Source organism: Oryctolagus cuniculus, chromosome 1, assembly GCF_051225735.1.
Source record: "Oryctolagus cuniculus isolate XC-2025 breed Fujian yellow rabbit chromosome 1, ASM5122573v1, whole genome shotgun sequence".
In the NCBI taxonomy this organism is placed as follows: Eukaryota; Metazoa; Chordata; class Mammalia; order Lagomorpha; family Leporidae; genus Oryctolagus; species Oryctolagus cuniculus.
Window position 1 is genome coordinate 211,390,256 of NC_142867.1, and position 13,237 is coordinate 211,403,492.

Consider the following 13,237-nt stretch of genomic DNA (forward strand, 5'->3'; position numbering starts at 1 on the left):
GTCACGTGGCAAGGAAGTGCCTTCTAAAAAGAGGCATCTGGCTTTTGGCTAAATATGCAATAAGTGATTAGTTTTATTCAGTTGAGGCCGGTAGCTGTGGATATTCAAGGGCACACAAGGAGAGCTCCCCCGGACCTTCTGAAGTTCATCCGTGATGGGAGTGCAGACCCACAAAGCCTTGTAACATAGAAGCATAAGTGTTTTACAAAAGATCTAAAGTGAGAACAGTGGAGGCTTTTTAAGAGCAGGACTTTGAGGGTTCTGTAGGCACTTGGCAGGGGAATTGTGCATCTCCAGAGAAGCACACCAAGGCTCAAAGGCTGGAGTGGGCCTGGTGAGTGGAGGAAGTGAGAGTATGCAGCATGGCCAGTTACCATGGAATGACCAGAGAGGATGCTGGGAAAGCATCTGGGGTGACTATATTCACAAGACACTGGGGATCATGGGAAATGAAGGAATGGGAGGGACTCAGTAGGCTCTGGCTGGCCACAGGTGAGGCCAGAAAGAAGAGCTTTCTCTTTCCTCTCGTAACTAAAAGCACAGATGGTGTGCTCATGGCTGAGTGACCTGCGCACAACAGCTGTAGTGGAGCCAGCCTTTATCTAAGCTGTTATCCCACATGGGCGTACCTGGGTTCATTACCAGGCTCCACTCCGGGTCAAGTGTCATGCTAATGCAGGTGCTGAGGGGCAACAGTGATGACTCAGGTAATTGGGCTCCTATCTTAAACTTGGGATACCTGCACTGAGTTCCTAGCTTCTGGTTTCAGCCCCAGCCAGGGAGCACTGAGATGCACTTCAGGGAGTGAAAAAGCTTTCTCTCTACCTCTCAAATAAATAAATAAAAAGTTAAAACACAAGAAAAGAAAACAACTGCAGGACACTCCGACTTCCCCATCGAGCTTCCTTGAAAAAGGAAATGGCACATGGGTTGGATGACAGAAAGTCTGGGGCTTTTGACTCAGGTTTACTGGAGGAAGCTGGATGTTAGCAAATCTTCTTGAATTAGGGTGTATCCATGTTGCCTGCATTCTTATCTGTGCAATAGAGTGAAGACAAAAGCGTTTGAAGTGCTTTGGGTATGTCAGCAAGAATGAGAAACGAAAACAAAATGCCATCCTCTGAAAGAAACCTTAGTTTCTTCATCTATGTAATGGGAGAGAGAAATCCCACCCATAGCTCTCATGATGAGGATCAGTTGAGGTGATGGAGGGTGTTAATACGTATGGACATCACAGAGCTATACTGAAGTAAGGGAAATGGAATTAAAACACATTTTTCTATGATTTCTTTTAATCCCTGGTCTACCAGTCAAAGGTGACCTAGATCAGACAAAAGGGATATTTGTCCCTACAGATAAGATGCTCCCAGTGGCCAGATCTACAAGTCTGCTTTCATGGCTTGCCCCAGTTTACTTATCCTCTGGGCTTCCAGCAGGTGAAACCAGGACCCCTTCATTCCTGGGTGAAGTTGTTGGCCACTTTAGCTCTCAAGTGGGTATGCAGCTGTAGCAACTGAGTGCACTGGTTTTGCAGTATGGAGATCGGGGCAGTATTTAGCAATGTGTTGATCTAGTGACAGTTCGTACAAATATACATAAGAACAGAATTCTATAACCCCACTAGACCTCCCGACCACAGGTATAGTGGACTGGCCACATTTGATTGTCCTGAGTTGATTTAACTAGAGAATTGTCAAGCCACCCCACCAAGGTCTTTATTCTACTTACTATCTACCTATTTCTCCACAAAGCTACTTTTCTTGCTTTTTGCTCTAGTTACCTGATAACACACAACCTAGACTTGAATGATCCCAACACTCCTAGACGTCACTGTAATTATCTTGTTGTATCAAAGAAAACAACTTTGTTAGGATGAGCTGTTGAAGGTTTGCTCTGAGTGTGAATTGACTGCTGGCTGTTGGTAAAGTGGGTTTCTATGTATTTCCTCCTTTTCCTTTAAGAACAAGTGGAGGAGGACATTTGGGCGGACCAGTTGCAACATGCTGACTCATCCAGGGTGTCGAGAAGACCAAGCAAGTCAAAAAAGTGTAAAGTGTTATTATATCAAGGGCATCGCAGACAACAATGGGGAAGATGGATTCCAGATGTTAGTGATTCCAGAGAAGCAGTCTCGCTGAAGTTCCTTCTCCTCTCCAGCCCCAGCTAGGTTCTCTGGCCATGGCAGCCTTGACAGAGACTCAGAGGTTTTCTGCTTATGCTGACGTCCCAGCAGTAGGTTTCCCCATTTTGGCCATGCCCAGAGCACTGAAGATCCAAGTGTTTCAAAAGGATTTAAGAATATATTCGTTTTTCAGAGGTGGTGAGAAATTTACTTTCAGATTGCCTCTTGTGTGTAAAGGAAAGGCTTCCAAAAGGTGTTTATTTACAACTTTCATTGTAGTTTTACTTTAGAAAGACTTCATTTAAAAAAATTTTTTTTAATTTATTTATATTGAGAATTAGAGTTACAGAGAGAGAGAGACAGAGAGAGGTCTTTCATCCTCTGGTTCACTCCTGAAATGGCTGCAATGGTCAGAGCTGGGCCAATTAGAAGCCAGAAGCCAGGAGTTTCTTTTGGGTCTCCCCTGCAGGTGTAGGGGCCCGATAATTTGGGCCACCATCTGCTGTTTTTCCAGACCATAGCAGAGAGCTGGATCAGAAGAGGAGCAGCTGGGACTCGAACCGGTGCCCATGTGGGATTTGTTGGTGCCACAGGCGGAGGCTTAGCCTACTACACCACAGTGCTGACACCAAGAGAGATTTTTAAAGTATTTCCACACAGCATTCTGATAGGGACAGTTTGTTAGTTTTTCCCGGGTAGCACATTCCATGAACTATTCCACAGCCTGAATTACGCAGACCGATCTTGGTGGCTTTATATGAAATAATATTGAATGACTCTGTGTGTGAACAATGAACGATAGTTTCATAAACAACCTTTAGGAGGCAGACATAGCTTCAGCTTAGCACTATAAAACCATGTTATTATACAAAAGCCTGTAGAAGGTGCTAAGAAAATACAAAGGAATAAAGCAAATACATAAAATGTAATGCATAATTAACAATAAATAAAAGGATAAATACATGACATAAAAGGGTTTTGTGGGACTGAGTGGTGTTTGTGTATGAGAGGGATAGGAAGGTGTAAGAATTTCTAGGCTACCAATCCATCAGTGCATGTGTGTTGTGTTGAACGGGAGTTTTAGAAGCTAGAACACAGAACAGGTGGCTGACACAGGCTGCTAAATTTAGATACACCCATATATCAAAGTCGACCAGGTACCACCACTGCTTGTTTTAATAATTTCCCCATGGCTTGCTTCCATAGCATACCAACTAAACGCCTCACCTGGACTTGCCTCCACCTAGGTAAAGAGTGTATGTCAAAGTTTTTCTTTTAGCTATGAAATGCCATTCCTATCTCCAAAAATTGGAACACTAGAATTATTTCCCCGGACCATCCTATTTGAGACGGTGAAGGCACCTGTTTTGGTTTTTACAAATCAAGACAGGATTGCAAAGATCCAGTACAGGTCCAAGTCCAAAGAACATTTTGCCAGGAAAGACATTTTGGTGGGAAGGAATGGAAGGGAAACATGTTGCTGTGTAGGAAACACTATTGTCAATCCTTTGTATATACACAATCCTTTGTGTATACACAAGTTAAAACCTAGGACGCATAAAATTAAATGTCGGCGCTCAGCCCTCTGCCTCTATGCTGAGTTGCCCGCCTGGTCTGGCCAGGTGTAATCTCTCCACCCAACCATGTAACCTCGCTCCTTCCCCCCACTCCCAGTCCGAGCTACTGGGCACTCTCTCTCAGGCTCTGTCTGGAGAGGTGCCCATCCATCCTTACAGATGTCCCTTCCCTAATAAACCTTGCTATTTTACCTCCCACAAAAAAAAAAAAAAAAAAAAAAAAAATTAAATGTCATGAGGAAAATATAAGCAGGCATCTCAATTATTAGGTACTCTTTATTATACGGTATATGTGGCTCTAACACCATAATGACAGTACACCTAGGAAGCCAGAACTGATAGGTACTAAAGCAAATAGCTTAGTTATCTGTGTGTGTTGAATAGTGTTTTGTCCTGTTACATTCTGGGCAAATCGTCCTCATTCGTTAGCTAGCTATCTTTCCTAGGTTAGAAACAGCTAATGAACAGTGATATTTCCTTACAGCATCAGAAACATTTAAATGAATTTAGAATATCTTGATAGTTTAAGCATGTTTCTTCTAATTTAGATAACAGGCACTTAGCCAAGAAGATGGCCACAATCATTCAATAGGCCTTTTCATATAACAAGTGTGTGCCCAAAGGTTGAGAGCTGTTCTAAGACCCACCACAATGGATGCAAAGACAAAATGTGCTAGGATGAGAGTTTTTAGTTTAAATAAGTTTGTTTTTTTTTAAATACTATTTTTACCTTCATTCTTAGTTTCTTCATAGTTATTATACTTGTTTCAGAATACATTGAAACTGCAAAAAAGAAAATTTCAACTGAGAAAATCAGTATTGAGTTTCCTTCCAGCCTTTTCTCTTAATTTTCTTCTTACCCCCCTCTCTCCTTCAACACGCACACACATTTAGAGGACACAACTGGAACCATACTGTTTATCGTCTTATTCCTGCTTTTTCCACTTAACATACCATAAGCATTTTTCCATGTCATTAAATACGTTTTGAGTATGTTCTTGGCCACATAAAATTCCATCCTATTGATGCACCTGTTTTCTTTTAAGCAAAGACACATGCCATGTTTTCCAGTCATGCTGGACTCTGAACAGCCAAAGAAAATACTTTGTGTTGATCCACCAACGAACCTCTTAGGAATTCCTATTTTTTATTCCGTTTATAAAATGCACCCATGATACAAACACACCTGTGGACTCTAGACATAATAGACAGTTAATAAGCACTCAAGAAAATGCCAGTCAGCTCCCGTCCCCTTGATGATGTGAAATATTAGTCACCCACATCATCATTACACAAAGTGTCAACAAGTGTTGCAAAGGCTTTTTCCATTTTGTGACAGCCACAAATGAACCTCAAGGCCTTGGGCTTCCCCCTCAAAACACTTGTGACTATAATAGTGCAGTTTAAGACTTTTAACTCCAGACATATAAATGCTACCAACTTAAAAAAAATTACACATTTCAGACTTACAGTTAGTTCGGTTCCTTTGAGTAATTTTTAATGACTGTGTCTCAGGGGGACCGATGAGGTTTAAAACCCACCTTCCAGTTCTGACTTCCTTACCTACACCAATAGAAACAATGTATCTGCAACACACACACACACACACTCACTCACTCACACATAGGAATAAACCTTTCTAATCCTCAGGAGGGCACTGTGGAACTACGCTCCTAGGCTGCCTGCCCTGGGAAGAAGCTTCTTTTCTTTTGTTACTCCAATTCTCTAGTGCAAGGCCAGGCCTCCGCTGGGAGGACTTTTCTATTTTCACTTGCTTTTAATTGAAGACACCTTACAAACGTCTTCTAGAATGGGAAACTGGAATGTCTGTCCGGCTGACTACCTTTATGTTAATTAAACTCAGCAAAGTGAAGGGTAATTGACTTCCTTCCACCGGGAAAACCACTCAGGTAAGGAAACTGCTTTTGTGTAGCTTTATGTCCGTTTGTCAGAAGGCTAGACTGACTGGTTAACTTTATAATTTCCAATACTCAGAGCTTTCGCCCGACGGCACCTACATACATTTGCTGTGACTAAGCAGCTTAGGCAAGTCTTTGAACCTCTGCTAAGGGAAGCTGGCTTTTAAAGTGTGCTGCTCTCATGTCCCACCTTCCCAGATGTTCCAGCTGAACCCTGTTACATGCTTTTCCAGGACAAAAACGAGGATACCATTGTTCAGATAAAATATTATAGGTTTATTTAAAACTTAATTCTCACCTTGAGTATGCAAAATACAAACTCCACAAAATGTTCATTTTACTTTGTAGTTTACAAATATACAAAATAGAAGTTTGCTTAAATTTATATTACATATTTATTAAGGCAAGGAACTATATAGAAAAAACATTTGTTCTGCTTAAGGCATCCTTGGGAATAAAACCATTGTACAAATTATTGCACATCTGAAACCACAGTGCATAACAGACTGTCTGCATCAAAATGTTAAAGTTAAACCAGGTCTATTTACCTGACTTAGGTCATACATGTAGATCGGAAGACAAAAATAGATTTTCCTTGTCAAAGTATGCAGCAGTTCGAGAACTTTGGCTTCCTCGTTTGGTACCTTTACAACCAACACTCACCAAGCACCATCGTTTAGGCTATGAACACACGTTTTCTGTACCTGAATTTCTTCCCTCTTCTAACATGGTAATAATGGCTTTTAGAAGGCAAATAGAATACAAGGTGATCTTTATACTTATATTGCATCAAAACACAATTCAAGGGAATTCTGGTCTTCCCTCCCCACCCCCCCCAACTCATGGATCTAATCGATACCCTGATATCCACAACTTCCAGTCACCCCCCTGGGTGTTCCTCGTTAAGTCCAGGAATATTCAAGTTGGATTTGGAATTGGAATGGTAGAAGATCCAGTCACAGACCCGAAATGTCCTTTGATTTTTGTCTTCTGGATTCCTCTTTCCTCCTGATTATCCGCTCACAAGCTGACTCGCGGGGAACTTGACCATGACTGTAGTGCTTTCCGGCTGCGCTCCCCCCTCCTCGGGAAGACAGTGTGAAAGGCGACAAATACTGAACTCGCTTCTGGCAGTGTGGGTCCTGTCCACCGTGTGGGGTTTAAAAGTGCCTCTTCATGTGTAAGGCGAGGTGGTCCGACCTGGAGAAGGCCCGGTCGCACTTCTGGCACTGGAACGGGCGGTGCCCGGTGTGTTTGCGGTAGTGCCTGGTCAGTTCGTCGGAGCGGGCAAACTTCCACCCACAGCCGTCCCAGTCACAGTGGTAGGGCTTCTCACCTGGAGAGAGAAAGGAGAATGCCACTGGGGCCGCTGCTTTAACCCAGGCCCTTTTCAAAACCGGAGGCCCGATAGGAAACCATCTCCCCACCTGCCCCCCACTCGGAAAAGCATCCAGGAACTTGGGTCGCTATGCCACTGGAAGGCCGTGTCCAATTTCTGGTCATAAGCAGCAATAATACACCGCGTCTTATGCATTTGCTCTTGTGTTCTCCAATGGCTAATGCTTTCATTTTTTTTTTTTTTTTGAGCCAAGATTATCAGTGGTGGAAATGAAATTTGGAAAATGATTGGTGATGTCTCCTGCCCAAACCCAACGGTGTGAGATCTTATCTGAAAGGCCACAGGTGGCTTTGTTTTTTCCCCCTGTCCTTTTCATAAAGGCTGAAAGACCTCATGTATGGACTTGGAGATTAAGGGACCATCTTAAAGCAGAAGCTCCCAGCAATGACAAACATTACTGAGGTCTTGGAATTAATTATTTAATCGTGACCAAGAGTAGAACTAAACAGCATAAAGGAAGGGTGAATCCCCAAAAGCTACATGCGAGATTTGAAAACTGATTTAAAAGAAGCCACCGCGCTTTCACAAAGTATAATTTCTTGATTACAAGGGCAAGGCTTTGCGGGAGCTAACAGCGGCCCACATACTGCCTTTAGACTCTCCCAGCCTTTTAAAAGCCTAACAAAATTGCACATTCAAATACAGATACCATCCCTCAGCACAGGGCTCCTGGGCAAAAAAGTAGGCGCCAGTCTGCTCTGCTCTCCCTGGACTGCGGGGAAAGGAGGCAGGCTGGGCTGGCCGCCCAGGGAGCCCTAATAAAAGTGTCGGAGGTTGGCCATCGGACCCAGTCAGGACGACGAGGACACTTTTAAGAGGATTTTCCGCGTCTTCCGCCCCCCTACCTGTGTGGGTCCGCAGGTGGGCCTTGAGATGAGAACTCTTTGTGTAGGTTTTGCCGCAGCCCGCGTAATCGCAAGTGTGGGTGGCTGTCCTTTTCCGCGGCCACGACCTCCTGCCTCTCTTTGGCTTGGGCTCCTCCGGCAAGCAGGAACCCGGTGGCATGAGCTCTGGGGGAAGGTGAAGAAGGCGGGGTCAGCACCGTCCCGTGCGCCCCGGAGGGCCGGCACACGCGCCCGCGCGCGCGGCTCCCCAGCCCCGACACTGACCTTGGTAATGGAGCGGCGGCACCTGCGGCTGCATCTGCTCCGGCAGGAAGGGCGGGTAGTTGGGCCCGGGGTGGGGATGGAAGCCCGGGGGAAGCGACAGGGCAGGGTGACAGTCCCTGCTGCTCAGCAGTTCCTCGGGACCCAGGGTCGGGGTAGTCCTGCTGGGGAGCTGCCGCCCCAGGGGGAAGTCGTGTGCGGTCGGCCGGTGGCCGTTGCTGAGAGGGGGTCCGGCGCCCAAGTGCGCCTCCAGGGGCCGACCGACGGTGCACGAGGAGACAGCCTCCTGCTTGATCTTGGGGCACAGGCGCGGCGGCCCGCCGCTGAAGGGCGCCACCACCACCGGGTGGCTGCCGTCGGGGCTGCCTTTGCTAACACTGATGACCGACGGGCTGCCGTACTCGCTGCCGGGCGCGCTCAGCGACGCCTTCAACACGAACTTGCCCATCAGCCCGCCACCTGGCGGCTGCGGCTGCTGCGGCGGGATGTACACCGGGTCCAATTCGGGCCGCAGGAGCTCGGCCACGAAGCCGCCGGTCGGGCTCACGTCGTTGATGTCCGCCAGGTTGAAGGGAGCCGTGGGAGGGGGCGCAGACTCCCGGCCATAGAGCAGGCCGCCGCCCGCGCCGCCCGGCGCCACGCCCGGGTCGCCGCCGGCGCGGATCGGGTAGCTGAAGCTGCAGGTGGAGGGCGCGCTGGCAGGGCCGCTGTTCGACGGGGAGGACGAGGAAGAGGCAGACGCCGACGAGGACACGGTGGCGGCCACCGACTCCTGATGGGACAGCGAGTTGGACAGAATAAAATCTAGGTCCAGGAGGTCGTTGAACTCCTCGGTCTCCCTCCGGGGCAGGAGTGCCGGGTTGCTACCGCCGCAAGCCGCGCCGGCTCCGCCGCTCTCCAGGTCTGTGGCCACAGTCGCCGCCGCCAGGTCGTAGGGGCGGCCGGGAAGCACCGGGGGGAGTCGCTTCATGTGGGAGAGCTCCTCCCGCCAGCGCTGTGGGGACGGGGAGGGGAGGAGAGCTCGTCAGTGGCGGTCCCCTCTTGTCACCCACGGTCCTGACGCTCTGGTGCCCCAAGCGCACCAGCGCCGCCCAGGCCCCGGTACTGGGCAGGCGTAGATAGGGCTCCCCGGGGACTCCGGGTGCCAGCGCTGCAACCCCAGCCCACACCTGGGTCGGGGGACGGGGTATGTGTCTGTCCGATCGAGCGAGAGCGAGCGAGCGCCCGATCCCAGGGACTCTCCCGCCACCCCCAGAACTAGGACACCGAGGCTCTCCCTATGCGCCTTCGCCACGGGGCCGCCCACGCTCTGAGCTCCTTCGGGCTCGCTCAGCCGGCGTCTAGGGACTCAGCCACCTCGCGCGCGCGCCCACCCTACCGCCTGCGCGCCCTGGGACATGTGAGGGCCCGCCGTGCGCCCCTGGCGGCTCCGCGGTGCCGGGACCACACGCACAGACACCCCGGCCAAGGGCGCTGAAGCCATCCCGGCATCGCAGCGCAGTCGGTGCGTGGTGGCCACTCCTTCCCCTCGCCCGGTGGCTCTAGGTGACCCCAGGGCTCCGCCCGCCCCCAGCCCGGGCGCTGCGGTCGGCTCGCGGCGGCACTCACGTTATTCGGGGCACCTGCCGGACGCAGTGTCTTCTCCCTTCCCGCTGGGCCAGACGCGAACGTGGAGAAGGACGGGAGTAGCGCGTCGCTGACAGCCATGTCAGACTCGCCAGGTGGCTGCCTGCGGGCCGGGCGGGGCGCCCACGGAGGCAGGAGTCAGGGGCCACTCGCGGCTGGCGGCCCACCGGCCCTCACCCCTCCCTGCCCCCAGCGTCCCGCGCCTCTTACCTCATTAATGTGGGGGCCCAGACGGTCCTCGGGAGCCCGAAGCAGTGAGGGTACCCGAAACCCAAAGCCAGCGAAGGGTGGGGGTAAACCTTAGAAACGAAGCTAAAACCAAAAACCCCGAATTGCCCGAGATGCTTCTTCTTCCGATTAAATATAAATTGAAGACGTTTCTTTTTAAAAAAAGTTCCTTTGTATACAAAAGTTCTTAGAAAAGTTGTAAACTCTTATATAAAAATAGACCATCAGCAAGGCGAGTACGTAGGTCCGGTGGCCAGGCTGCCCTCTCGTCGACTCAGCAGCGTCCCCCGCCGCTGTCGCTGCGGCTGTCGCCGTGGGCGCAGGGGCTGTGGCCGGGGCGGTGGGCGGGCGGCGCCGCCAGGTGAGAATGGCCGCGGTGGCGCGGAGCTGCGGGCTGGGCGGCGGCGCAGGGCGCGGAGTCCTGGGGGCTGCACCGGGCGCGCGCGGCCATGGGCGCGGGCCGCGGGCGGGTGGGTGGGTGGGGGGCCGGAGGGGCGGGGAGGGGCGACTCGGCGGCTCCCGGTGCCGCCGCCGCCCGCCACCGCCTCTGCTCCCCGCGCGCCCGCAGCCGCGCTCGCTCTCCCGGGCCGGGGAACTGCCGGCGGCCGCCGCGCGCGTCTTACTTATAACTCCTCGGCTACCACCTCCCCGCCTCCTCCCCGCCGCGCGCCAGGCTCCGTCGTCAGGCCCCGCCCCTCCCTTTCTTCTCCCCGCCCCCCCGCGCGTTGCCATGGCAGCTAAATAAACAAACTCGGCGCACGTGGGGGCGGGGGCGAGGGAGGGGCGCGGGCGGGGCCGGGCCGGGCCGTGACGCCAGCCCGGCAGCTGGCGGGCTGGAGCCGCGCTGACGCCGGCGGCGGTGGCGGCGTCGACCCGGCGCGGGGCGCTGGGACCGCGGCGCAGGTCCGGTCGTTGCGAGACTGGGACCCTCCGCGCCGCCCTAGTCGGGCTGCTGAGTTCGAGGCGCGCGCTGGCGGAGGCTGGTGGAGGGGAGGGAGGCAGGGGGCGCCCCCACCCCAGGTCGGGTCGGCGCTCGCCGCGCTGTCTGCGCGCTCAGAAGAGCGCGATTATCCGCGTGACTCATCCCAGCCCTCCCTCTCGCCCCTACGCACGCAGGAGCTGGGCGCCCGGCCCGCAGCGCGCCGGTGCTGGCTTGGGCCTGGCAGCTCACGGTCCGCGCGCCGCCTCCTGCCGGGTGGGGGTGGGGTGGGGACGCGCTTGGAGGGGCGGCGGGTGCCCTGCGCCGTGTGGCCGGGGACTGGGAGCCCCAGAAGGCCGGAGCAGAGGCTTGCGCTTGGAATACCGGTGAAAAGAGACTGGAATGGGGGGCCGGAGTTACGGCGTGCATCGTTCCCGGAGGCGGAAAAAGAGTGAAAGGGCTAGAGATTTGGGGATGGGAGTGAGGGATGGGGGCTGTGAACGCGGAGACACCTTCTCGCCAGGCGTCTCGAAGCACTCGACAAGCCACGCACTCTGCTGCCCACTTTAAGGATGAGAAAACTGAGTCATAGAGAGGTGACATGGCGAGGCAAAGGTCACGAGCCACATCTGCGCTCTTCGGCTCGGGCTCCGGGCAGGTCGAGCCCACCCGAAATGGGCGAAGGGGACTCAGCCATGGGGAAAGCGGCCGCCGCTGGGGGACCTGGCTCCCGGGAGGCGTGCGCCGGCCCCGGGACGAGCCGTGCGTGCCCGCCGCGGAGTGGCGGGGAAGCGGCGATCGTTCCCGCGGTCGGATCCGGCCGCCTCCCCACCCCCGTTCCCCCGAGTGTGTGATCAGTAATTTTCCAGCCGGGAAATGTTTTCGCCCTCATCTCTGCAAACAGTCTTCTTCTTTTTTTTTTTTTTTTTTAAACGTGAGCGTGGTGTTCGGTATCACTCGCTAAACGTAGGCTTGCGAGCTGTTTACTTTGGACCGCGGCGCGCGGGGCCGGCTCCGCCCACCCCTCCGCCGAGCCCCCGGGCCGGTCCACGCCGCGCTCCCCGCCGGGGGAGGGGGCTGGGCGAAGGGGTCGCTGTTTGCGCCCCGGAGCCGCGTGTCCGCCCTCCTGAAGCTCCGGTGGCCTCATACTTTTTTGTCGTTGTCACCTGTTTGTTTGAATCGCGCGACTCTGGTACCTATTAGGTTTCCTCGGCGTATTTGTTAGCCCTGATTTTTCCACTCCTCGCCGACCACAGAAGCATTCGTGGAATGCAGCGCGCCCCGAATGAATCGACTGGCCTCAGTCTGCCAGCGCCAGGACGCCCGTTCGGAGCCAGGGCGCTGGGCGCCTTTAACTTTGACTTGCATCCTCTCGCCGGGTTTGGACGGGAAACCCCCGGGCCAGGCCTACGGTGGCACGGAGGGGTCCAACGCCGCCTCGGGGGGCAGGGCCTGGGGACCTTAAGTCCGAACACGATGCCCTTTTCACACCGAGAAACCAACGCGGGAACACACCTGCTCCTCCTGCCTGTGTCCCTTTCGTTGAGATGGGAAACCGTCTTGGGATGCGAGGACTTGAGGGTTGCGTGGAAAAGTTAACTCACTTTTGCATTAAGGCCAAGATCCCTAAACCCTGGTATATTTGTGTGAGTCCTTGATTGGCAGCTGTCAACCTTGGGATTCCCCACCAGATGCTTTCTACTTTTATTTAGTTAAGGCAGTGGCCCTTCCCTGGGGTGTGTGTGTGTGTGTTTGTGTGTGTGAACACCTCACCGTAACCGCCACAATGAAAAAATATTGCCCAGATGAATTGGAGAGCCCCTATTATTATGTCATACAATCTAGACAAGATTCTGAAACTCAGTGGAGACAGTTGAACTTGTACGTCCCAAACAGCTTTCCGAAGGGGAGAAGCCAGTGTGTCCCCGTGGCCGGCCACGAGCTGGTTAGTCCTGATTGCATCACAAAGGGAAATGTCTAGATTCACCCCAGATTGCTAAAAGAAGAAAGGAACTGCAGGTTCCTTTCAAGGCAGGTCTTGCTGTGACAACAGGGTTATGACCCTCCCTTTCCTCGGAACAGGTAGGGCCAGAAGAGTTAAATCCCTGCCCTATATAATTTATAAACATGAGGCCGAGTAAACCTTTCATGACTCAATTGCACTCTAAAATAATAATAATAGAAGACACCCTTTACAGAAGAATTAAATACTTACCGGTGACTTTATTTCAGCAAACCGATATTACAAGTTTTGTGGTATGGAAGTTAATTATTAATGTCCTTGGAGTTATAAAATAATTTTTTTTGCAAGCACAGCCTGCATTAGTTGGCAGGAGATGTG

The 13,237-nt window shown here is 52.2% G+C and overlaps 1 protein-coding gene across 1 annotated transcript; it reads right to left on the minus strand.

Moving 5' to 3' along the window:
* Positions 1-5,873: 5,873 nt before the first annotated feature.
* KLF4 (KLF transcription factor 4) lies at positions 5,874-10,566 on the minus strand. The gene is made up of 5 exons (XM_051855992.2): positions 9,960-10,566; positions 9,732-9,852; positions 8,127-9,117; positions 7,863-8,027; positions 5,874-6,954 (listed from the first exon to the last, which is right to left on the minus strand). The coding sequence occupies exons 1-5, from the start codon at positions 9,962-9,964 to the stop codon at positions 6,779-6,781; spliced, it is 1,458 nt and encodes a 485-aa protein (XP_051711952.1). The 5' UTR covers positions 9,965-10,566; the 3' UTR covers positions 5,874-6,778.
* Positions 10,567-13,237: the final 2,671 nt, after the last annotated feature.

Bases quoted from the DNA above. Each gene is read 5' to 3' on its own strand.
- KLF4 (XM_051855992.2), bottom strand. The intron at 9,118-9,731 runs GTGAGTGCCGCC...CCGTCCCCACAG, and splicing joins CGGCAGGTGCCCCGAATAAC to CGCTGGCGGGAGGAGCTCTC. The intron at 6,955-7,862 runs GTAGGGGGGCGG...TTCTCTCTCCAG, and splicing joins CCACCTGCGGACCCACACAG to GTGAGAAGCCCTACCACTGT.